Raw genomic sequence first — 26435 nt, forward strand, 5'->3', positions numbered from 1 at the left:
CAACCATTGAGATCCCTAGTGGAAGACCACTTGTAGAATCACAAGGGTTTATTCAAAGGGAATTTCTAAGGATTCAATTCCAGGGATCATAACAGTGATCAAAAGTGGAACCTGGTTAATTATGATAGATTCTTATATATGAGAAAGCTCAATGTACTATTGAGCCCAGAGTTATTAAAGAAATTAGGCAATGAACTGGAAGGAAACACTTTGCTTCTCTCTCTTAAATTTTTTCTCCAGATTTTCATAGGAATTTGATGGGAATTGGGCAGAAATATGAATGTGTTTTCTATGGAATGATGAAAATTGCTCCTACCTAGTCTAGTGACCTGGGGAACAAGAGAAAGAAGTAAGAACCATGAAGGGAAAGGCATCAGTAAATGTGAACATGGTCAATGTACACTTAAAAAAAGTAGACATTCTGGTGGATAGAATAGATCATCATAGTTGTACTAGTGGACAGTCAACTCCATGAACCATTATGAAAGAAAATAGGATAATATTGAATTTGCTATAAGTGTGGTTTGAATAGTTAGGAAATTATTCCTCAATTGTTCCTCTGTTTTGAGTTCTATGGAACTAAATATGGAACTAACTATTCTTCAACTTCATGGATAACTGATATCAGGGGAGAGTTCAAGTTCTGGGTTGGGGGATACAGGGAAGCTGTGGAAGATTCATCCTTCCAGTTTTCTAAGACAAATGTGGTTCCATTTGTCTGGCCTGAGTGTAATGTTGTGATGGTTACTCCCTGAGTGACCATGGGCAAATCTTTTTATTTCCTTGTGCCTCTGTTTCCTCTAAAAGATGAAGGGTTGAACATGACTTCTAGAATACTTCCAGCCCTAAATCTATGAACTTGTAATTCTATGAATGGGCCATGCATTTATGAAGAGATCTTTGACAATTGGAGAATTTAAAATCCTGTTACACTGGATATCACTAGTAGCCATGTTGGCTGGAACCTTGCTCACCTTGTTCTCTGTTGCATGCTTCTCCTTCTCCACCTTGGCCAGAGTTAGCTCCAGGTCATCTATATCCCTTTTGAGCTCTGAGCACTCATCCTCCAGCTTTCGCTTCTTGGCTGTGAGCTCAGCATTCATCTCCTCCTCATCCTCCAGGCGCTCTGTCTGTTCCTTCACCTTGGCCTCCAGCTGGATCTTGTTTTTGATCAGCTGGTCACAGCGCTCTTCAGCATCTGCCAGGTTATCTTGTTCCTGAGAACAAGGGCAAGGATGAGGATGGTTTGGAGGTCCATTAGCTGGGGCGCTATCCTTCTTCCAATGAGGAGGGGGACGAGAGAAGGAGAAATCCCTCTAGGGAAGTGGGCTGGATGGCATGGACAGGGACTTCCTGTCTTTAGATCCCAAACCTTGAAGCTTCCCGGCCTATATCAACTTTCAGAGAAGGCAGGAAGAAACTTCTGGGACATTGTAGCTTAGAAGGAGGAAGTACTGGAGAGGGAAGAAATCCAGGGATTTCTTGAAATGAATAGAGAGCTGGCCTATCCCAGGTTCAAATCCCGCTTCTGACACATGCTGGCTGTGGCCCCTTGACAAGCCATTTATCTTCTCCATATTATAATCACTTCCCTAAGATTATAGGTAGAAGAGAAGGTGCTACTGTCATTGGTAAAGGAATTCTATTAATGAAAATACAAGTCTAATTCCTAGTCCTAACTCTTTTTCGGTTATCTTTTTCCATTGCACTTGATAGGAAGGAGAGAATGAGAAATAAATGAGGACAAGGAAAGAATCTTTAAAAATGATTCCACTTCAATATTTCTATGAATCTGTGATCTCATCAGTGTGGTTAAGCTCTCTTACAACACAGATCACAACTACTCTAGAGAGGCAATGATTTAACTCTAGTTAAAGGAAAAGCTGTTTAGGGATAAAAAGATCTGGGTGCTGGCCCCAGCCTTGCTGAGTGACTGGGGCAATTTATTTAATCTCCCTGAAAGAGGGACAAATAATACTTCTTCTTACAGGGGTGTTGTAAATGAGACATTAGGAATTAAGGTGCTTTGGGAAACATTCAACGTAATAAAAAATGTGATTATCAGATACATAAACTATCAGTGGAGAACACTTGGAATCTAAGCAAAGGAGATGTGGAGGTTTGGGAGTTAGGATATTTGTTCACTGCTTAGTGAGAACCCTTTGCTAATGCTTCTTGAATGTGTTATTTCTAGAAACCTTTTTCTGGAGGGGGAAGGAACCAAGATTGTAGATCCAGTGACATTGGGCATGTCCTTGATGTAAATTTGGGGAAACTTTCCTGAAAGGGAAATTGAGGAAGGAGAGTGAAAAAGAGAAAGCTGGAGGGGCCCTTGGATCTCACCGCCTGGACTTGTAACTGTAGGTCATTCTTCTCCTGTAGCAAAGACACCATCTTCTCTTCCAGTTCCTTGCGTCTTGCCTCTGACTTCTCCAAGGCTTCCTTGAGCTTCCCAAACTCTTCCTTCATGGTAGCCATCTCTTTCTCTGTCTCTGCACTCTTCAACAATGGCTTGATCTTGAAGAAAAGCTTCATCCAGGGCCAATTCTTGACACTCATGAAAGCTCGAATATTCCATTGAATTATCAACAAGGAGTCTCTGTGGAAACCAAGAGAGAGAGGAGTCAAAGGACACATCCACTCCCTGTTTTTTATCAGAATCCTGAAAAATGTTCTCTATATACCTTCTAGTTCTTACAATTGTACTTGTGATGTATCCACCCCTGCCACTAACCCTATGGATACTGCCTTGGTATTTCTTTTTTGACGACCAATAGGAACATTTAGCTCTGGTATGACTCAGCCTTGAAGTGGAGTCTGGGGAACCTTTCCTATAACATTTTTCACCTTCTTTCCAGGATCTTCTTGAATTCCATACGAGAGAGAACACCTCTGGACTGGGCCTGGATTCGGGTGATGATGCGGGAAAGTCTCTCATCTCTCATCTCCTCCAGAAGACCCAGCAGCCCAGCCTTGAAAAACACCTGAGAAGAAGGTTTGTATGTTAGAGAAAGGGGGAGTGAAGGTTATCTCAATGGAAGAATCCCCAAGTAAAAATTAGGAAGTGAGAGGAAGCTGAAGATGGGTATCTGTTGTAAAAGACATAACATATGAGATTCCAAAGTCTAATGTTGGAGATTTAAATTTCCTTTTTCCTCGTGCATTCTCCCAGATACTAGAGAAGAGTTGGGGCATAGGGAGGACTCTAACTCTAACATAGGGAAGAAATAGAAAGAAAAAGAAATAAGATGACACTGGTGGGATAAATAAGATATGGTGGGTAGTAAAAAACTTAGCAGGAATTCTGCTCTTCTCCCAGCTGTGATGTCAGACCCTTTGCTTTGAAGAAGTCTTTACATTTTCCCAATCAGCCCTGCCTCCCTCACCTTGGTGTGGCCAAACTTGTACTGGTTGTGGTCAATGTCCAGGGAGCTGAGGAGCTTCTCTGCCCCCTTCCTGCTGTCGATGAACTGGCCCTCAGGGATGGCAGCTGGGTTCAGAATCCGATACCTGAAGGGAGGAGTTAGGATAGTTACCTCATTGTCTATGTGGTCCTTGTCTGAATGGAGAATTCGGACTTACAGAGCTCCCAACCACAGTCCACCCCATTTCTGACCTATCCTACGTCCAGACTCAAATGCCTTTTTTTCTCCCGAATACTTTTTTTAAAGCACCCTCACCCACCTCTGCCGGAAGTCCCCATAGAGGATGCGGTTGGGGAATCCCTTCCTGCAGATTCGGATCCCCTCAAGTACTCCATTACAGCGTAGTTGGTGCATAACCAAGGGATTGTCCATCACCCCTGTAAACAGGAGAGGAAGAAGAAAAGATAAATGCATGGGGATCTAGAGAAAGTGAGGATTATGGAAAATCTATGAGGATTTTCTGACTTCTCCAAGGCTTCCTTGGAGCGATATGTGATTTTGGGGGAGAATAATGGTAGAGAACAGAGCTCTCTTTTTCTAGGATGCCCCTTCAGGATAATGGTTTGGGAAAAGTCTTAAGCAAGGAATTGTCCTTGGGCAGTGCATGCCCCAGAAATGGGCTGAGTCTCACCTGGAGACTTGGTCTCATTGGGAATGATGCAACGGACAAAGTGGGGATGAGTAGAACGGAGGTTGGTCATAAGTTTGTTTAGGTTTTCCTGCAGTCACAAAAGGAGGAAAAAGAGGAAAAATGAGAAATAAAAGAAGAGAGAAGAGGGGAGGGAAAGAGAAGAGGAGAAAAGGAACTGTAAGGAAAAGAGGGGATTGGAGGCAAGCAAAAAAAAGGGGGGTAATAAAAATAATGGAACCAGGAGATGAAGAGAAAGAAAAAGAAAAACAGGAAAAAGGGAAAAGTGGGAAAGGAAAAAATGGATAAGAATGAAAGTGAGAAGGGGAGTTGAGAGATGAGATGGGGAGAGGCAAAAGAGATGGAGTAGAAAAATAAAGAGAAGTAGGAAAAAAGAAAAGAGGAAAAAATAATGGTAGACAAAAGAGACAAGTGGAGGGATGTGAGAATAAAAGGTGGAGGGGGAGGAGAAGAGGAATAGGAGAGAAGGGCCTAGTTGTCAGGGAAGGGTGAGGATCATGGAATATAATGTGAATTGGAGGGGAGTACTCACCCTGTGCAGGGCAGACACAGTCTGGAAAGAAGAGCCCTTCTTGGCTTTGCCTTTGCCCTTCTCAACAGCTGTAGGGAAGATGGTGGAGAAAAAAAGACATTAACATGAAATCAAGGGCAAAGACATGGGCAGGGAAGGGGCAACACTGACTATTTCTATACAGTTCCACCAGCCAGGAGTCCTGTTGGACTGACTGTTCCCTCCCTCAAAATGTCAAATGCTGATATCTTGGTGCTCTCTTTTTCCTGTTTCTCATAGATATGTGAATCTTAGGGTATAACTTAACACTAGGATTGGGCAGAATAGAAATATGTCTGAAGCCAGGGGTCATCTTCTCAGGCCCCACTGACTAGTTCTGTGGGACCCATTTCCCACTCTTCTTACGTGCGTCAGCCCCAGCATAGTTGGCAAATAGGTTGCTGAGCAGCTTGAGGGAGGACTTCTGGTAGAGACCCACCACAGTCTCGTTAAGTGGGTCCTTGTTCTTCTGCAGCCAGCCCAGGATGTTGTAGTCCACAGTGCCAGCATAGTGTATCAGGGAGAAGTGGGCTTCCGGCTTCCCCTTGATATTTCGGGGCTTCTGGAAGTTGTTGGATTTCCCCAGATGGTTGTCGTAGAGTTTGGCCTTGAAGGTCATGTCGGTGGCCTTGGGGAACATGCACTCCTCTTCTAGGATGGACATTATGCCCATGGGCTGTGGAGGAGGAAGAAAGGAAGTGAGGCAGGAAAGAAGGAAATATAATTAGGAATGATGGAAGGTAAAGGTGAATATTGATTGGTATTGATACAGATTTTGTAGAAGAAGAGGTCTTAGTCTCTAGAAGACAGTGTATTATAGAGCAGTGAAATTTAAGTTGTACTTTTTGATTTGAATCCTGGATCTGGTCCTTATTACCTATTATGTCTTTGAATAATTCATTTAACTTCTCTGAATCTGTTTCCTCATCTGCAAAAAGAAATTTGGACTATGATAATTTCTAAAGTCTCTTCCTGTTTGAAATCCTGATATCTGTCTGAAAGTTTGAGAATCATCATCGTCATCATCACCACTATTTTTTGCCATTACCATATTTTCCAACTTCTGGAATTGTTGGAAGTAAAACCACGAGCTGACTTCCCTGTCCCTTGCTCTACCTCCAAATTTCCTATTTTTGTGATAAGTGGAAGTCAGGGAAGTTGAATATACTGGATTAGGGGGTACCTTGATGGAGAGGAAGAATTAGGGAGGGACTAAGACCACATCTCCTGGGAAGGGAAGGACTTCTCTTGGTCCTACTAATTCCAGAAGGAATTGAAAGAAAAAGACTGAGAAGGAGAGGTCAGGATGCTGTTTCAAACATCTTGTACTTAGACTGCATGTCTTCACACGGACATAATGCCATCCCTCTGTCTGGGGCCGGGGCCAAGGAAGCAAGGCCTGGGCACCTTCTCAATGAGGTCGATGCAGGCCTGCAGGTCCATGCCAAAGTCGATGAACTCCCACTCGATGCCCTCCTTCTTGTACTCCTCCTGCTCCAGCACGAACATGTGGTGATTGAAAAACTGTTGCAGTTTCTCGTTGGTGAAGTTGATGCAGAGCTGCTCGAAGCTGTTGAACTGGAAGGGGCAGAAGGGGGAGAGCGGACAGGTCAGTCACTCAGTGAGCACGGCCCACACCAGGGAAGGGCAGGGGGAGTAGGGAGAGCTGACCTGGGGGAGCCAGATCATGGAGGACTGTCCTTTTCTTCTCTCCAATCCCTCCCGGCTTTCTTGCCACCTGACAACCGACAGCATTCCCCCTTTTCTCACAGCTACTGTCACCCAAGACCCCCCTCACTCACATCAAAGATCTCAAAGCCGGCGATATCGAGGACACCAATGAAGTACTGACGCGGCTGCTTGGTCTCCAGCGTGGCGTTGATCCTCGTCACCATCCAGTTGAACATCTTCTCATAGACAGACTTAGCGAGAGCACCGGTAGCATACGCCACCTAGAGGTAGGAGAAGGCGCCCAATGACCCCATAGAGCTGGTCCTAGGAATGGAGAGCCCCAGCCCAGCCCCCTAGCATCTGCCCGCTGACTGCCCCCAGGAGGAGACTCACCTGTTGGACATTCTGCCCCTTGGTGACATACTCATTGCCCACCTTTACCCTTGGGTGACAAAGCCCCTTCAGGAGGTCAGCCGAGTTTAGGCCCATGAGGTAGGCTGATTTGTCAGCCTCTGGAAAAACAGACAGTGGAGACAGATGGTTTTAGATACCTGTGAGAACTAACTCATTTTCTGTTCAATTCTATTGTTTCTTCATTAAGTAGTTAGTTAATTAATCAAAAAGAATTTATTAAATGCCTACTATATGCCAGAGATTATAATATTAATAATAGTTAACATAATAGTTGTCATATAATTCTTTAAAATTTGAAAAAATACTTTACGAATATTATTTCATGTTATCCTCACAATAACCCCAAAGGCCAGGTATGATTATTAGTCCCATTTTATAGGGATTAATAATAATAACCTCATCATTTTATAGATGAGGAAAGCAAGGAGAAGGGAAAGGCTTTGTATGGAAGTGATTCTTAGGATGAATCTTAAAAGAAATTAAAAGTCTAAGAGTAGAAAGTATATTCCAGGCATAGAGATAAAGATGTGGCAGAATGAAATGTAGCCTTATGTGTGAGGAACAGTAATAAAGTCAGTTTGGCTCGTTGTAAAAGGGGCGGTGAAGGGAAATAATGTGAAATCAGTCTGGAAAGGTAGTTTAGCACAATCTGTAAAAGGCCCTTAAATGTTAAACAAGGGGTTCATATTTGATCCTAGAGGTGATAAGGGACAATTGGAATTTATTGAGTGGGAGGTAATATAGTCAAACCTACAATTTAAGAAAATCATTTTGGCAGCAATAAAAAGGACAGATTGGAGGGGGAGAGATTTGAGTGGAAACTAATTAGGAGGCTACAACCAGAGCCCGGGCTGGCCCTCTTCTCACCTTCAGTGCCATCAGGCTCAGCCTGCTCCTCTCTCTGCTTCTGCTTAAATTTCATATTCCCAAAGTGCATTATGGCCCCTGTTAGCTTGTACATGGAGTTCTTCTCCTCAGAAGTGAAGCCCAGCACATCAAATGCATTCTGTAAACAGGGAGAGCACTTGAACACCTCACAAAACCAGGTTGGCCAAATTTCCGTTAGGTCAGGGCTACTGATAGACCTGTGAGATGGGCCCAAGCTTTCTGGCCCTGTCCCATCCAAGAAGAGCCCTGTAGGCCTTGGACTTCCACCTGGAGGGGATCCCTACCTGGGGACTAGGTGTTCCCTACCCAGCAGGGAAGGCAGAAGCAGAGAGAAAGCCCCTTCTCCATCCCTCCTATGGAATTAGCACTCACAGCTCCTTTCACTGGTGCTGTATTAGCCTTCCTGCTTGTTACCTTGACTTTGCTCACCGGCAGCCTCCCTCTCTGCCTCCCTTGCCTAGACTTACAGACCAGCAACAGGCTTAGTTGGGGCTGGGGGAGGCCACTGGTGGAGCCTTGGTGCTGCCTGACCAGTCTCCTGTGTCTTGCTGAGACAAGGCAGTTGGGGACAGTGGAAAGAGTCTGGGTTTAGAGCCAGAGGACTTGGGTTTGAACATCAGCCCCACCTCTTTCTACCTAATTGACCTTAGGAAAATCACTTACAGTAACTGGGTCTCAGCATCCTCATTTTAAAAATTAAGGTCTTGAGCTCTATGGCCTTTAAGGTCCTTCCTTACTCTAAGTCAATGATTTGTCTTAAGGCCACAGGGCAAACCTGATCCATCTGATGATAATGATAGTTACAGTTAGAATTTTATATATGTTAGTACATTTGATCCTCACGACAACCTCCAGAGGTATGTGTAGTTATTATCCCTATTTTACAGAGAAGACAGAATTGAAATGATATGCCCAGGGTCAGGTACAAGTAAGTATTTAAGGGTGGATTTGAACTCAGGTTTCCTGAATCTAAGTCCATCACTGCTTTCCATCATATCACCTAGGTGCTGATCCCAGGGAACCCTGTGCAGGGAGGTAGTATTTCAGTCCGGGCCCGCAGTGGGATCTGAGGGAGCTGAATTAATTCCATTTATTCCAATCCTTTGGAAGTCCAGTAGCCTTCCTCCTCCTCCTCCCTTCACTCACATCAGTGGCCATGAGCTCTTCAGAGTCATCTATGGAAGCCACGGTGGTCTCTCCCTGAGAGATGAATGCATAGTCATAGGGGTTGTTGGTAATCAGCAGCATGTCTAGAGAAAAAGATGCATGAATTAGAAGGCTGTGAAAGCCCCTGCCTCTCCCCTAAGGGCCCTGTCCAAACTGGCACAGCCCAGCAGGTGGATGGGACCCCACTGGACCTGGGGCACGGACACAGAAGCCCAGCACAAAAGGAGGCTTCATCTGACCTACCCAACAGCTCTGGCTTCTTGTTGGACAGGATCTGGTAGAAAATGTGATAATCTCTCTCTGCTTTAAGCTGAAAGATGACCCGGGACTTCTCCAGGAGGTCTGAGAGAGGGTAAAGGAGAGAAAGGATGGTCACAAAAGGAGGCAGGAAGGTAGCTGGAGGAGAAGGGGAAAGCAGACAGACGGGAAGAATGATGTAGTCCCAGGTAAAGCAGGCTGGGAGAGAGAACTCGGGGTCAGCTCTGAAAAACTCATCTCACTCACAGGTCTCAATGTCAGCTGATGCCAGCTTCCCTGTTGCCCCAAAATGGATTCGGATGAATTTGCCCTGTGGAGTTGAGGAGAGAAATGTGAGAGAGTTAAGAGAAAGGCTCCGATTAAAAGCCATCCCACAGTCACCTCAATCCCAAACTGGGGGCAAGTGCTACTCACAAAGCGGGAAGAATTGTCATTCCTCACAGTCTTGGCGTTTCCAAAAGCTTCTAGGGCAGGGTTGGCTTGGATGATCTGGTCCTCCAGGGTACCCTAGGGAGAATGAGAGGGAAGAGCCACAGTGAGGGCCCGTAGCCCTCCTTCTTTGGATCACGCTCCCAGGGTGACTGACAGACTGACCTTTCCTGGGGTCTGGTCCTTCTTGCTTCGGTCCCCAATGGCAGCAATGACTGCAAAGTACTGGATGACTCTCTTGGTGTTGACAGTCTTCCCTGCTCCGGATTCTCCACTGTGGGGACAATCAGTTGGTCAAATGGAGTAGCCAAAAAAAGGATTATTATACACCAGTTGTGTCCAGGGAACCAGATAAGGACCAGAGGGAGCTGGGAAGGTTTCTGGGAGGACAGCTAGAAGATGAAGGAGGAGGAAGAAAAGGAATAAGGAAGAGGAAGTAGAAGAAATGAGAGCAGGGAGGAAAGATAAAGGGAAGAGAAGAGGGAGAGTGTGGAGGGAAAAATAAATGAGAAGAGATGGAAGAGAAAGGAAGAATTAAAGAGAAGATAGGACTAAAGGATAGAGGAGGAGGGGATGAATTTGGGGGAAGAGGAAAAGAGAGTTTAATGGTTCTAGATTAAATATGGGATCCTGGATTTGGGGTTTGATGGAAGGGGTAGGTTACTCACGTGATGAGGATAGACTGGTTTTCTCTATCTGCCATAAGAAAATGGGAAGAAGGGAGTTAGGGAGAAGTAACTCCAACATCTTCCTCTCTGACATTCTCTCTGTTCCTGCCCCCCCCCAAACAGACACTGTCCTTGCCTTTCCTTCACCATGTCCCAAACTTTCTGATGAGGAAGGAGGTGGGGGTGAGAGCTTTGGGCCATGCTCAGGAAAGCAGGGGAGTTTTCTCACCTGTCAGCATGTACTGATAGGCGTTGTCCGAAATGGAGAAGATGTGGGGTGGAGCCTCACTCCTCTTTTTGCCCCGGTAGGCAGCCACCACCTCTGCGTTGTACACCGGCAGCCACTTGTAGGGGTTGACAGTGACGCAGAAGAGGCCAGAGTAGGTCTGCAGACGAGAGGGGGACAGAGAAGAGACTCAGGGAGAGTGGGGAGCAGGAAAGGAAAAGCAGTCTCAGAAATTACATAAGAATCTCTTTTTGTTTCTAGGTGTTTATGTCTTGGTATCTTTTTCTGTGTCCTTGTATCCCTGTGCCTCTCTCTCTGGCCCCCTGGATGTTTCCCTATCCGTCTCTCTGTGTGTTCAATTTCCCGTATGTCTCTCTTTTTCTCTCTTTGTGGCTCTCTTTCCATGGATCTCTCTGTATCTCTCAGTCTTCTCTCTGTCTCTTTGTTCCTGGGTATCTCTGTCTCTTCAAACAAGAGTGCTATACACACATAAAAAGATCCAAAAAGAGGAAAAGGGGGGAATGCCTACCAAGAGGTTAGAATTGAACCAAAAGATGATTATATATTTAAGTGAATAACAGCATCTGGACACAGAGCACAGAAACATCTGAGCTCCAAGGGGAAAAGAAGGTATAGATCAGAATGAAAACCTTGAACTCAGCATGTTCAGCTAGCAGTTATGGGGTGCAAGTCACAATATTAGGTGCTAAGGGAGACAGATAGATATAAGGATTAGAAAGATATTGTCTTTGTCTTCAAAGAGCTCATAACCCAGTAGGGGGAAAAGGGTATATGCAAATAACTTTAATACAAAATTGAACATAGGGAAAAGTTTTATGGAGAAATGACATTTGAACTAAGCTTTAAAGAGTGGGTATAGGATTTAAACAGGTGGAGGTGGGATGGAGATATAGGAATGGCATAAGCAAAAGCATGGGGGTAGCTAGGTGGTACAGTGGATAGAGCACCAGCCTTGGAGTCAGGAGAACTTGAGTTAAAAATCTGGCTTCAGATACTTAACCCCAGTTGCCTTGCCAAAAAAAAAAAAAAAAAAAAAAAAGAAGAAGAAGAAGAAGAAGAAATAAAAGAAAGGCATGGAACTGGAAATGATAATAGTTAATAAATTTAACTAATATTTATATAGCAATTTAAGGCTTGAAAATATATGTAGTATATCATTTGATTCTAATAATTTGATCTTGTGAAATAGGTTCTATCCTTATCTCTATTTTATAGGTGGGGAATCTGAGGCTGCAAGGGACTTGCTGTTGGTTACACAGCTAGTAAGTATCTTAGATAGAATTTAAATTCCATTCTTTTTGATCCCAAGTCCAACATTTTTCCCCTAGAAAGTATGGGATGTGTTTATGAATACATGAATAATCTGATTCAGCTGGAGTGTGGAACATATAAAGGAGGGTTAAATTAGACGTGGCCAGATTGTAGAAAACCTTAAATGCCAGGCTCAGAAGTTTGGGCTGAATTCATCTGGCAATGTGGAGTTACTGAAGCTTTTAAAATGCAGGAATGATGTGGTCAGCTGTCCTTTAGGAGGATTAATCTGATAGTGATGTGTTGAAAGGGAATGAGATTGGAAGACAAGAGCAGGGAGACTAATAAAGAAACTATCTATTGTAATAGTTTGGGCAAGAGATAATCAGACCCAGAATTAGGGTGGTGGTGACAGTGGGACAAAAGGAAGGGGACAGGTGGGAGAGTCTGGAGATGGAATGGAGGATGAGAGTGCCAAGGGTGATGCCAGTTTCCATTATGGAGGGGGCTGGTGAACAGAAAATATCTGCAGAGGGAGGCATGAGGCCAGCCTGGATGGGGCACTCACATAGATCATCCAAGAGGCGTAGCGCTCCTTGAGGTTGTACAGCACAGCCGGCTCATGCAGGAAGGTCAGCATGGCCATGTCCTCGATCTTGTCGAACTTGGGGGGGTTCTGCTGCATGATCTGATCCTCCTTTACCGTCACCGTCTACAACAGAACCACCCCAGAGTCATCGTCAGGCTGTACTCCCCCGAGTCATCCTTTCCATGCTCTTGAAAAAACATTAGCGGTTAAGGCTAACTGGGGAAAGGATGCATGAGCCTCGCTGAGGGGGTTGGAGATGGTAGAGGAGTGAGGCCAGATCTTTTGGAGGGAGGCCGAGGACCCGGAGGTTGGGGGAGATCCATAATCTTCAGGGAAGAAGGGAGGTCAGGGGTTATCCAAATGAAAGTGGGATAGTATAGATCCCTGACACAGGAGAAGACTGAGGACTTCGGGTTCAGGGGTGTGACTGTGTCTGCCCCATTGGGACCTCTGGCCATACATCCCTACCCATCGTGGGGCCTACCTTGCCATTCTCAGTCTCGGCGGTGACTTTGCCCCCCTCCCGAGACACGATTTTGGCTTTGACAAACTCTTCCTTGTCATCAGGCACAAAGACATCCTTCTTGAGATCAAAGGCCCGGGTTTGTGCCTCTAGCCGCTCCTTCTCCGACTTGCGAAGGAAGGGGGCGGCTGCCCCAAATGCGGCCATCTCAGTATCACCCATGGCTACGCCTGAGTGAGGGGAAAAACAGGATGACTTCCCTATTTCCTCCTTCTCCTTTCCATTTTCTGCAAAATTGAACCCCACGGTATACCTCCTGTTTCTTCCTCCCACCTTTCCTATAGACCAGCAACTGAGTTCTCGCAACAAAGGAAAACAAAATGAAAGATATTTGTTCAGACTGGAGACATCCCACTAGGAAGATGTGCTTGTGCTTTGGGTGTGAACTGTGTGGGTTGGAGAGTTTTTCTCAGTATGTCCCTTTCCCTTTCCCTCATTTTATGCCTCCATTGGTATACTCCCTATGGTTTCTCAGGCACTATCTAGAGATCCCCTGTAGCAGGTTGGAAGAAATGAGAACACCCTAATTCCCCAAGCTGTGGGGCTGCTGGACTCTACTTCCATCCTCCCTTTCTCGCATGTCCTGTCATCTCAATAGCCCTCTCCCAACCACTTACCTAGGTTTCTCCTCAAAAGAGTACACAACAGAAGAGGGAGGACCTGGAAAGCAGAAAGGAGCTGTCAGGGAATAGGAAGGGGAGGCCCCTTCACCCCACGGCCCAGCAAATCCCCTCATCTTTGCCCTTCTCTTCCTTACCCCTCACTTTCCTTCATTCTGATAATCCTCAGGAGCCTGTGTGTTCTTCCCCTTACCCCATACCCCAAACCTTGGGATTGGGATGACGGTGGTCAGTTTTGCTATTCTCTTTTCCCCTTCCCTTCTCCCAGACATTATATACTCAGTATCAAAGCTTTAGTCCTAACAGCTGCAAGTTGATTTTCTGAAGGTGGTTCAACTTCCCTCACTCCTTCAGACACCAATTTGGGAGATCATCCCACCCCTGCTCAAAGACTCTTTCCATGTTTGTGTTCACAGTTTATATAAAGTATGGCTATTAATGAATAATTCTAATTTTCATAAACCTTTAGAAACTAAAGTCTCACCTTATCAGAAAAACACTTAGAGCATGCTAAGCTGATCTTTCATCCATCCACGCAGAGAATATCACACATCATGCATCCCTAGACAGACACACCCATCATACACACCCATCACACACATCCCCTATAGATGCTTTCTTTCAATCAGTCTCTCTGCCTCTCTGTCTGTCTCTCTCTTTCTCTCCATTTCTCTCTGTGTCTCTCTTCCTCTCTCTCAGTTTCTGTCTCTCTGTCTTTCTCTCTGTCTCTGTCTCTCTGTCTCTCTCTCACACACATACATGTATATATTCCAAACACATACACACACTTTCTAATAATGACCTGTACTTTCAAAATATAATCGATATGCCTCCTATGAAAGACAGTGTGATGTAGGTGCAGCTAGATGGCTCAGTGGATAGTGCTCAGGACTTGGGGTCAGGAAGACCTGACTCAAACATTTACCAGCTATGGGACCCTGGGTAGGTTAACCTCTCTGTGCATCAGTTTCCTCAGTTATATATAAATGGGAAACATAACAGCATCTGCTTCACAAGATTGTTATGAACATCAAATAAGTTAACATATATAAAGCACTTTGCAAACTTTAAAGTGCTATATAAGTGCTAGCCTTAGACCAAGATCTAAATTTCAGCTCTGCCTTTGGTTCATTCTAAATGGGTGAGCCTGAGAAGCTCGAGGAACTGCTCTAGCTGCTCCTGCTGATCTCCATCACTGAAAGTCGTCCCCATGCCAAGGAAATCATAGGTCTGGATCCATCTCTCCCAAACATTCTCTCAAAGCAGATTCAAATATATCTTGCAGACATATTTACATAACGATAATTAGGAGGTAGTGCTAGATTTGTGGTAAGAAAACAAGCATTCATATCCTTAGCTCATCCACTTAATAGTTGTACCATTTTGGGCAACTCACTTAATTACCTTGTCCCTCAGTTCTCTCATCTGTTAAAAGAAGCAAAAATATTTGTACTTTCCAGATCTTTGGGATGCTGTGGGGAAAGTGTTTTATGGATAATAATAATAATAACTCTTGTATTTATGCTGATTTAAAGTTATTTTTTAAACAAATGTAGAAAATGAGGCACAGAGAAACTAAGTAATATTTAGAGTTGTATAGCTCATAAATTCTACTCAAGTCCTAAGGTCATGAGATTTATAGCTGGAATAAACTTTAAAGATCATCTCATCTAAGCCTTTCCTTTTTTCAGATGAGGAAACTGAGACCTAAAGAGGATCCGTGACTTTGCCAATGTCCCTTAAGTAGTATATAGCAAAAGTAGGAGTGAAATCCAAATACTCTAACTCCAAAGCCAGTATTTTTTCTTAGATTTAGGCTTTCTGAATCCTAAGACCAAAATTCCATTTATATACATATATACATATGTATCCACATATCTGAATTCCACTTTCATGCATGTATGGATATCATCAGGTATACATACATATGTGCTCAGGAATATAGATATATCTGAATCTATATATCTAATTCAATATGGATCTATATCCCTGATTGTACACATACACTGGATATCATATATATATATATATATATATATATATATATATATACATGGAAGTAGGATTCATTCTTAGATTCACAGACATACATTATACATACCTGGACATACCTCATACATGCTTTTATGTGTCCCATACTTTCAGGTATTCTACAAAATCTCATTCTCTAGGCTATCTTTACTTCCACTTGGGGGGCATGCCCATAGAGACACATGTTCATAAATGCCCTTCTCTAATATGATTGATCATGATATGGACCCATAAATTTACACAAACAGCATTTCACAAGCCACATCTTACACATCGAATATACCCCATGTAGGTCATTGGGCACATAACTTTCTTGGAAATCCCCTCACACACACATACACACACACACACACACACACACAGAGCCCTCCTCATCCCAGGTGTAACCCCATGCACTTGCCTTCACCTTTCAGGTATAGCTGCACAGGTGCACAGACCCACAAGGATGACCAGCCCTATCCCACTAAGCCAATCCCTTCCCTGTGAGCACCTCCTGTCCTCTCCCAATCCAAGGTGGCTCAGAAACATCAGAGGGAGGCTCACCACTCCTACCTGATATTAGCAAATCAGCCAGAGAGAGAGAGAGAGAGAGAGACAAGGAGAGAAGAATGTGGAATCGGTGTTGGTCTCAGGGGCCTTATATATGGAGCTGAAGGGTGCTTCCCACCCCCACCCGCACCCCGTCCCTAGCCGGATTTAGAAAGGACTGTTGTCACCAGAAGCATTTCCCCCAGCCCCCCCCCCTTTCCAAGCAGTGCTCTCCCCCACCCCCCTGAGGGATAGGAAACAATTGGAAGTGGTCGTCATTGTTATGGCACGGAGATCTCGCAGGGTCTGAGTTCCAGAGGGCGGGGGAAGTTCCCAAGGGAGCAAAAAATATCTTCCTGGCCAAGCCTCACATTCCAAACTGGCAGGAGTGGGGAGCCCACCAAAAGGGGGAGAGAATAGGCAGACCCTCCCTGGGGTCTGCAGGTCCACGGAACCTTCTGCCATCTCTGCTACTCTGTCACTGTCCCCCTCGTTCTCTGATTCCCATTCCTGAGCCCTTTTTCCAGCTTCATGACTTGGGCAAGACAAGCTGAGTGTCAGAAGGCAGTTGAGACGGCTGGTGGAGCTCTAAAATGGTCCAGCCATTCTGGACAACAATTTGGAAGTATATTAGAAAGGTGCTCTAATGTTCTATAAATATCACTGTTAGGGATGTGCCCTGGGGAGGGAAAGACTTCCTGTATGCATGAAAACTTATAGTAAATTTTTTTTTGTGGAGTTGGAAGCAAAGCAGGTAGCCAATGGCTGGGAAATAGTTGAACAAACTTGCATATAAATGTAATATGATGTAAATGTAATAGAATATTATTATATAATGAAGGAAAGGGGAATAAGCATTTATGTAACATCCACTAGTTTAAATACATTATCTCACTTGAATCTGGAAGAAGGAAATGAGCATTTTGGCAAGCACCTACAATGCACCAAATACTGCACTAATTGCTTTTCAAGTCATCTCATTTGACTCTCACAACAATCTAAGGTACTATTATTACTCCCATTTTACAGTTGAAGAAACTGGGGCACACAGAAGTTAAATGACATGTCCAGGATCACACCATCAATTACAGTTGGGGGTTAGATTTGAACTCAGGTATTCCTGACTCCAGGCACAGCTCTCTATCACTCTGCCAACCTTGCTGCCCCTGTGTGTGTGTGGTGTTTGTTTTTGTTTTTGTTTTTCACACAGAAGAAAACAATATGAGGAACTTGAAGAATTCAAAGAAACTTTAAGAAGACTTGTATGAACTGACCCAGAATGAAAAAATGCAGAACTGGAGAAGAATTGATGCAGTGACTACAATAATGTAGAAGGAAACAACATTGAAAGACATGCATTTCTTATATAATCCTTTTTCTTGTCCTTTTGTATATTGATCAATATATTCGTTTTTGCTTATTTATAAGTTCACAACATTTTTAAAAATTAGATGAAATAAATGGATTAAAAAGGAAGATGTAAGAAATTTAAATGCAATGACTAGTCCTGATTTTAAGATGTGAATCATGCTTCCAACCTCTGACAGTGATGGGGTGAGAGGTGCAGAATAAGATATAGGGTGTTAGGCGTGGCCAGTGTGTGGATTTACTTCATTTAACTTTATTTTTTGTTATAAGGGAGAATTCTATTGAGGAAGAGAGGGAGACTTTAGTAAGAGCCTCCTATGTGTGTTTTATAGATATTGGAAAGTGATTGATGCCCTCAATGATCCAGGAATTGGGGCAGGAGCAAAGGAGGAGTGGAGTAGAAAGAAGGAAAGGAAGGGAAAGAGTGGCTCAGGAAAAGGGACTTAGAAGGGGATAACTAGGAGATTTGAAGTTTGAAAAGAGAAAAGATTGGAACCAGAGAGATGGCAACTTTGCTTCTGCCCCTGGCTTTTAAAAGCTATTTTAGTTACTTTAAAGAGGCTTATAGAATTCCAGAGCTACAAAATTCTTTACCCACATCACTCTGATTTTCACAAGACCTGAGCAGGTAGTGTTACCTCCATTTTACATAGAGACTGAAGTCCAGGAAGGATAAGTGATTCAGTGAAGCTTACACGGAGCTCAGTGCAGAAAGGGACTAGAATGCAGGTTTCTGGGCATCTACTTTGGACACCTACCTACTTTCACTACAACTAACTCTCCAAATCTCAGTTTCTCCTTTTGTTATCTAAAAAGGCTTGATTCTCCAACTATGTCACCTCAGAGTGGTAGAGGTCAGTTTCATTATATCTCACCTTCAAACCTACTGCTGCCCATCCCATTCCTTAACAAGGATATTGCCCCTTAGGCAGAAAAAAGATGCAAAGAGAGCAATGCTTCCCTCTCCAAAGGAAAGCAGCCAGCTCGTGTTTGTGGGTGAGGGTGGGGAAGGGGGCCAATCCATTTGTACAGAACAGGGCAGAAACTTAAGATTTTAGTTCTAGTCCTGGCTTCCCCTCTTGACTAGGTTGTTAACTAGCTGTATGATATAGGGCAAATGACAGTCTTATTGGGCTTCAGTTTTAAATCTGTAAAATGAATGGCTGGATTGGATTCCATGGTTCCATGTCTCCACGATTCTGTCATGGTCTTTCATAGAGTTGGGATTGTGAAGTGAAAGATGACTCTATGTCAAGAGGACTTCCAGCTCTCTCTCTATGACCTGACATTTCAGGTGGTCTCATCTTTGCATCTAGTATGGATTAACTCATGTGAATAACTTGTTATCCCTTTGAATATCAGAGAAAAGGAATGTTGAGAAAAGGCAGCATGTTACAGCATGTCTCTAACAGGGGATCTTCCTCAGCTACTCACTACTTGGATGATCATGGGCAAACCACTTAACCTCTTGTAGCTTCAGTTTCATCATTTCAAAAAATGGAAACCTTATTACTTGCACTATCAGCTTCACAGGTTTGTTTGGGTGAATCTAGTTGGCTCTGTTGGTGACATATATGCCAAGAAAGACTTCATTGGTCCTGGATTGGGCCCTGCAAAGATTGTCTGTGAGATGCCCAGGGATTCCAAAGGTAGGACTGAATGCAGAGTTTTCCTTCTGTCCTTCAGATACAGGTAACTCTCTCCCCTTTCTCTCTCAGCCTGAGATACGGATCACTGAGATGTTCAAAAGGCCAAGAAAAGATGCTAAGGTTCAATTCAGCCTGTTCATTTCAAAGACAATGTTCTAATTATATTTGGGGGTAAGATTGTGATCTTACCTTTCTATATTAGAGGTCACTCAAGCTTTATTTGACCAACTAGATCTGTAATTTTAAACCTTGGTTTTGGAGCTATTAGCCTATTGAGAGAAACAGGAAAAGTTATGGACTTCTCACTTTTGCTCCCTAATTAATGCCAGTGCCTTGAGGACTAATCATATTGGGGAATAGCAGGGACTTTCTAGGAGTCATCTAAATTGTCCTCCAGTCTCTAGATATCACCTACACTATTTTGGACAGCTGGAAGTCTCTGCTGTCCTTAAAGACCCCTACGAGACCCCTCAGACACCTGTTCTACTGTGTCACACCCCTCCTTGTCAGGGAAATCTTCCTTTTTTTTTTTTTTTTTTTTTTTGGCAGCTCTCCAGGCTGAACGTTTTTATAGATATTTTGGAGAAGTTAAACTGGGGATAAACCTAGAGCTACTGGCTACAAGCAATTTCTGGGTGCTTAGGACCCATTTTCCAAGCAAGAGGAACCTTGCAGATAAGGGGAAAGAGAGAGGGGACATTGCTTGTGGTGGAGGCAGGGAAAGATTTGAGAATGAGAACAAAAGAGAGAAGATTCCTACAAATGGCTATAAATAAAAAGGAGCAGGAGGGAGGGCTCCCCAGCTGATGAAAGCCAAATAAGGCTTGGAGTGGAAGGAAGGTGAATCTGGCCATCCTCTCCCCTCCTCCCTGTATTGTGCCTGCTTTGTCTGGGCTCTGTGTCACCACCCCAGAGATCAAGTGTCAGGCCCCAAACAGGGATCATTTGCTAGAGTTGTGGGGAAAGTAGCTAAAATTATCCCTAAGGCAGAAGAGGGGGATAGGGCAATTAGAGGAGATGGGAAAGGGGGACAAGGAGCAAAGGGAGCAGAGACCCAAAGGGAAGTGGGAAAAGGAAAGGCACTGCTTGGGGAGAAACAGAGAATCCTGAGAGAAATGGAAGAAGAGAAAGAGAGAGGGAACAAGGAAGGGAGGTAAGAAGGGAGGAAAAGAAGGAAGGAGGGAAAGAGAGACAGAAACAGAGACACAAAGACAGAGAAACAGAGACAGGGAGACAGAGATAAAGAGACAGAAACCCAGAGACAGAGAGAGAGACAAAGACAGAGAATCAGAGAGACAACATAGAGAGATAGAGAGACATACACACACAGATGGACAAAGAGAAAAACAGAGACAGAGACAGAACAAAGGGACAGAAGATCAGAGACAGAGAGACAGCTAGCTCTGAAGGCAGAGAAGAAAGGAAACTTGAGCCTCCCAGCCTTGGGACAATGGGTAATTTGGGGTCCAGTGCTCTCTGGTGATGGAAGGCCAACTCCCCCCTTCAGGGCTCCACACGAGCCAGGGATTAGAGGGCTGAGCTCAGAGCCTATCTCAGGTTTCCTTTTCCAAACAGCTGCTCTTCCCTCTCCCTCTTTGTCTTCTAGCCCGCTCCCAATTCTTTTGTATTTTCTACCCGCTCCCCACCCCCACCCCCAAGTCTCTGCCTTCAGACAGACAGACAGCAGGTGGAGAATAGGGGGAGGGCAGGATTTGTGGCTATCAGAGTTGTTCTAGGGACAAGGAGACATGGCTCTGGGACTCTCTTTAGGTTAATGGTAGGGATGTCCCTCCACATTGGGGTAAAGGGGGACAAGTAGAGATAGTCACAAGAAAGTTATTGTCACAGAGATGCCAAACTAGGGCCCCGGACCAGGCCAGACGCACCAGTGCTCCCCCAGACCAAATGCAGGTCATACCCCAACTCTTTTGGGTGGGGAAGTAAGGCATGGTTTTCCTGGACGCTTGATTTTAAACATTTCTTCCATATCAGCGAATGGACAAGGCATAACTGAGGCACCATCATTTTATTGTTTATGTTTTTTTTAATTAGTAAGTATTTTAAATTAATCTATCCTTCCATTCATATCACTCCATTGAGCAAATTTTAAAAGAAACGAAAAAGCCCTTAATTCATAACTTCATAGTTCAAAAAAATCCCAAATTCTTACATTAGGTATATCTGAAAATATTCATCTCTTTCTATATTTTATCTGTCTTCATTTTTTTGGATTCTTGGTGGACTTTTGGACATTCAGCCTATTACCTGAAGTTGAATAAATGTTTGCGATCAAATGCCCACAGGTGATTGTGCCTTGCTTCTTTGCTCAAAAGAGGTGGGCTATGGCCTGGATTTGATTTGGAGGAGTACAGATATGTTGGGCCTAGCTCAGTGCCCTAATCTGACAATCTCCTAGGCCATTACTTTCCTATGACTACCTCCATTTGTCCCCTCTCTACCCATCATCACTATTACTGTACTTACATTGCATTAATCAGAGTTCTAAAGTTTTTCAAAGTTGTTTTTCTTTATAATTATCATCATATAGATTGTTTTTCCTAGCTGTGCTCATTTTCTTCTGCATATTCAAAAAAGTCTTTCCAGTTTCCTCTGAAATTATCCATTTTATCATTTCTTGTGGCACAATAATATTCCAATGAATTCACACACCACAATTTGTTTAACCATTCTTCAATATAATGTCCCATTAGTTTCAAGTGACTTATATTAAAAAAACTGCCATAAATATTTTTTGTACATATAGATCCCTTTCTTCTTTATTTGACTACTTTGGTGTATAGACCCAGTAGTGGTGTTGCTGGGTCAGAAGCTGAGGACACTTTGGCACTATCATTTTCATAAGCTAGATCATTCCCTAATCTACTACATGATGACTGGTAGGGACTTTTTTGTTTTACCAAATTCAAGGATATTCCTGTTGCTGCTGAAATCTTTGGCTTGGAAAGCTCAGGGAAGCTTGACTTAATTTGGAGCTCCTCCATAGGGTTTGGTTGCTGAATGGTGAACCTCGATGGTTCTGAGAGGATGAAAAAGACCAAAATAAATCCCAATGGCTGCTTGAAACCTCAAGAGAAGAGGAGAACCAGCTCAACTGCTAACTGAAGAGATCTCTCTGGGTAAAAGGAGGGAGAAATGAAAAGTGTGTGTGTGTGTGTGTGTGTGTGTGTGTGTGTGTGTGAGATGAATCCAGATTGGCTTGGGATGTCGTTGCACATGGGGCCTAATTGGATCGTGTGATGATCTTTGCTTGATGCAGTAATGCATCTGAAAGGCTCTAGGGAAAAAATAAACTGGAAAGATCTAGGTATTCTGTCATGAAGCAATTATACCAACTACATATAAAGACAATCTATTAAAGTCAACACTATAGGAACTTTTGCTAAGAGATCTGAAGCCATACTGTATATACATACTCATTCTTGAGAGATGTTGTCTCCTAGTCCAATCATGTCCCTGTGTTATCTCGTGAGCCTTGCACCATCCTCCTACTGACTGAAACTGTTCTTGGGGTGGTGCCGATGGGCACTTCCCTTAGGGTTGCCAACCCTGGAACAACCCTGGGAATGGGGATCAGGCAGAGACCATGGGATTTATTGGGACCTAAGGGGAATGTGCTTGATGAGGGGGCCAAGAGACTGGGGAGCTAGTAGTTGGCTGTGTACCCCTCCCTGGAGGAGAAGGGATTCCCTGTCTGTTCCACTGACCCACTCTTCTCACCCAGAGGCATCCCCCCCTCCTCTAACTAGAGTTTCCTAGGATATCCTTCCTTTACCCTACCCTCACTACCTGATCTTCACTTCCTACCATTAAGCAGAGCCTAAGATTTATGCCTCAGCTATTGTCCAGAGGGAAAGCAATAGGGTCTACAATGGAGGGAGAAGAATCTGCCAAGAGTAGGCACTTTGTCTAAGCTCCCATTCCAGCTCCCTATAAGGCCCTCAAGTCCTTCATTCTTCACCCTTTAACAGATATTCACCAACCAGTGAATCTAGAAATGTGTTGCTGATCCCTTACTACATACCTAACACTTTAGGGCATACAAATACGTTTAAGACATGGTCCTTGCTCTTAAACTTCCAATTTGAGACAAATCTAACTTACACAGAATAAAGAATAACAATAGTAACAATAGTACCTGGCATTTATACGTCACTTTAAAGTATGCATTGCACAGCAGGATTGTGCAATGATCAACTATGATATACTGGGTTCTTCTCAGCAGTTCAGTGATCCAAGGAAATTCCAATAAACTTTAGATGGAAAATGCCATCTGAACCCAGAAACGGAACTATGGAAACAATGTAAATCAACACATACCGTTTTCATTTTTTTTCTTGTGATTTTTCCCTTTTGTTCTGATTTTTCTCTCCTAACATGATACATATGGAAATATGTAAAATATATATATATACATGTATAACAAAAAAATTTTATATGTAAGTGGGGAAAATAAAAATAATTAATAAATAAATAAATATCAGGCAAGTTCCTCAAACCAGGAGAATTCCCCATGCTACTTGGTTACTTTTAAGATAATAAAGTCTACTTTCTCAGAAAAAAAAAAATAAGTGAGCATTTCATTTTATGTGCATTATCTCATTTACCCTTCACAAAGACTTTGTAAAATTATGTATGGAAGGTATCATTATCCCTATTTAGGGGAAACTGAAGGTTAGTGAGGGTAAATGATTTGTTCGTGATTACATAATTTCACAGGAGAGATTTGAACCTTGTTCTTCCTGACTCTGAGTCCAGCACTCTATCCATGTTTATATAATGATGTGATGAGGACATTTAGAGTAGCACAATAAGATTTGCATTTGGGATCTGCTGTTTGGGGCAGACTAATACATAGTGTGATCCTAACACTAAAGGGTAGAAGAATTCAGGGAAAGGAGAGATCATTGTGAGCTAGAGAACTTGGGAAAGGTTTCATGGAAGAAGTGGGGTTTAAACTAGTTCTTAAAGAGAAGAATTAAGAGAAGCAGTGGCCTAGAGAAGAAGGGAATTCTAGGCGGTAGAAATTTGAGCATGAACAAAGACATAGAAGCTGGAATGAACTTGGTATAGCTAATGGAGACAATGGGATCCATGCTTCCCTAGAGTTGGCAGTCCACAGGATGGTGCCCACTGTACAGAAGTGGTATGCAAACAGAATCCTGGATTGGGAGACAGGAGACCCATGTTCAAATCTGAGTTCTGTGATTCACATTCTAAATTCCATGATTCTATAAAGTTAAAAGGTGAGATCAGAATGTGGAGCCTTTATATTTCAGACTCAAGAATTTTGATGGTAATAAAGAGACTATATAGTGCAGCCCATCACAATTAGGGCTGTTTTCAACAGCATTCATACTTTTGGGGCAACCTGTGTAGCTATTTTGGCAAGTGAGTGCCATCATCCTAATGTGGTATACAGTGGAGAAAAGCACAGGATTGGAGTCAGTGATGGCATTGACTCTATTATTTCCTAGTCATGTGACTTTGAGCAAGTTTCTTTACTTCTCTGTGTCTTGATTTTCTTATCCATACAATTGAGATGATTCATCTGCTATCTTACTCAAAGACATGTTGAAAGAATAGCCAGTATTGGAGCCAGGGCTAAAATCCAGGCCTCTGATTTGGAGTCTCTTGAGTCTCTTTTTGTTACTCTGCCGTATCTTACCATCATTAATCCAGCTTTTGTCTTTCAGATGTCCACACTGAGGAACTTATAGCAAAAGTGTTTCAAACAGTAGCTCCCATCTCTTGACTGTCTAGGTCTGAGCAGAATTCCACTCCCTAAACTCCAGGGTACAATGTCAACTTGGTCAGTCTGTCTAAGATGGCTGAGATAGGATGGAGAATTGGGAGGTACTCTAATGATCTGGAAACCTGAGCAGTCTCCACAAGGTTCAGGTTCTTCTACTTGCTTATCCCCTTTTACCCAGAAAGACAGCATTCTCAATCTGTAAGGCAGAATTTGTCAATTCTTTCTTGTTGCCCCACCCTGTGGCCTGGCACTGAGGAAACTTCCTAACCTTTCAGAGGAAACTACCTGGCAGTGTACCAAGGGACTGGCAAAATCCTGGCTACTGGTCTGATTTTCCTGGTCTTTAATAACACTGCAGTTTCCCTGATGCTGAGTGTGTGCATGTATTTTTAGCACTGTATTTTTATTTTAATCATGGAGGTTTATAAGAAAACATGGACAAAACTGCACCTGCTGAGAAGGATTGAAAGGGCTGTAGTTTTCATCAGTGGAGACTGTAACCTCACTGATGAAATCACAAATCTATTAAAATACAAAAGTATTTTGTTATGTGAGTGCTCCCTTTCTGTTTTAATAAATTTTGGAAACCTAAGTGGAAAGTATACTAAAATGAATAATTTAGGTCTTACAAAAGAGAATTAGGGGAAGAGAAGGGTTATATTATTTTCCCTGGTCTTTAGACCCATTGAGGTCAGCTAACAGGTAGAGAAGTTTGGGAAACTAAGTATTACCAGCCAGCCAATGGAATCTCATGCTCCGATGGATTTGGGAATTCGATTTTTGGTTTTTGCTGGAACTGAGAAATTTCAAGTTGGAAAGACTGTGTCTACTCTTAGAACATCATCCTATATCTTTGTGTTTTTAATTCACCGAATAAAAATTGTTAGAGAAGTTCTGTGTAAAAGAAAAGGGATAGAAGTAGGAAGTAGTCAATTGAAAGGGGAAGTTCTCTGAGGACATAGGGGATTTTCAGTGGGAAGCAGAGACAATGGGAAGACTAGAAATCAAAGAGGGAAAGAAAGGTAGAATAATGATTCTGATTGGAAGAACAATTCTTCAAGGGGAAGTGAAGGCAGGAGCCATATTGCCAAGGCCAGGGATGGCAGAAAAATGAAGCAATATGTTATACGTGAGGTTAGTGACCTTGTCCAGTAAAACCCAAGGACAGAGTCTCAAGTCCCTGAGCAGACAGGGGAAGGGGCACGTGTTGCCCAGCCCAGCCCAGCCCCCCTGGCCTCTCTGCCCCTGAGATTATAACCTAGGCTGCCAAGGACAGCTCCATGGGGGTGGTGAGAGCCACACTGAGGCCCTTTTGTGGTTATGTACTCTAAGAATAGCTGTGGCTGAGCTGGGGGAGGTGTCTTTTATTGCTAGCATGTTTTGTGTCTTGTTTCTAGAGGTGTCCTGTGTCTGGTTTTCAGAGGTGATGATGTCTAATTGTCAGGGGGAACAGGGGCCTCTGCTAATCTCCAGTCTAGTAACCATTGCTTGTCTGTAGCATAAGCCTTGGACTGGGAAAATTCAGGGAGAAGAGTAGAAGAACTGAGTTTATCTATGGAGATAATTAAAGGAATATTGGGAGATGGATGACAATGTTTTGAAACTACGGAGGGAGGGCAAAGGATACATATGTTAAGATGTGATATTTGGACACTGAAGGCAGAATTCTTCTGGAGACTGGTATCAAATAGAAAAAAAGACTGAAAAGAGGGCAAAGAAGGGAAAAGATTTGGTTAG

The 26435-nt window shown here is 43.3% G+C and overlaps 1 protein-coding gene across 2 annotated transcripts in view; it reads right to left on the reverse strand.

Annotated features, from left to right (window-relative positions):
* Positions 1-16003, reverse strand: part of LOC100925998 (myosin-7) — a 30638-nt gene extending 14635 nt beyond the window's left edge. For both annotated transcript variants that reach the window (XM_031955061.1, XM_031955060.1), the window contains exons 1-23: positions 15933-16003; positions 13347-13389; positions 12691-12899; positions 12186-12329; positions 10349-10505; positions 10120-10147; positions 9617-9725; positions 9437-9529; positions 9269-9332; positions 9008-9106; positions 8744-8847; positions 7577-7715; positions 6689-6807; positions 6427-6576; positions 6032-6202; positions 4991-5300; positions 4607-4674; positions 4057-4144; positions 3685-3802; positions 3387-3510; positions 2848-2984; positions 2344-2599; positions 975-1217 (exon numbers count right to left, since the gene is read on the reverse strand). In XM_031955061.1, coding sequence (XP_031810921.1) covers positions 975-1217; positions 2344-2599; positions 2848-2984; positions 3387-3510; positions 3685-3802; positions 4057-4144; positions 4607-4674; positions 4991-5300; positions 6032-6202; positions 6427-6576; positions 6689-6807; positions 7577-7715; positions 8744-8847; positions 9008-9106; positions 9269-9332; positions 9437-9529; positions 9617-9725; positions 10120-10147; positions 10349-10505; positions 12186-12329; positions 12691-12891 — 2922 coding nt within the window. In that variant the 5' untranslated portion in view covers positions 12892-12899; positions 13347-13389; positions 15933-16003. The remainder of the gene's footprint in view (positions 1-974; positions 1218-2343; positions 2600-2847; positions 2985-3386; positions 3511-3684; positions 3803-4056; positions 4145-4606; positions 4675-4990; positions 5301-6031; positions 6203-6426; positions 6577-6688; positions 6808-7576; positions 7716-8743; positions 8848-9007; positions 9107-9268; positions 9333-9436; positions 9530-9616; positions 9726-10119; positions 10148-10348; positions 10506-12185; positions 12330-12690; positions 12900-13346; positions 13390-15932) is intronic.
* Between the last annotated feature and the right edge of the window lie 10432 nt (positions 16004-26435).

The sequence above is a fragment of the Sarcophilus harrisii genome, chromosome 2, assembly GCF_902635505.1.
Source record: "Sarcophilus harrisii chromosome 2, mSarHar1.11, whole genome shotgun sequence".
In the NCBI taxonomy this organism is placed as follows: domain Eukaryota; kingdom Metazoa; phylum Chordata; class Mammalia; order Dasyuromorphia; family Dasyuridae; genus Sarcophilus; species Sarcophilus harrisii.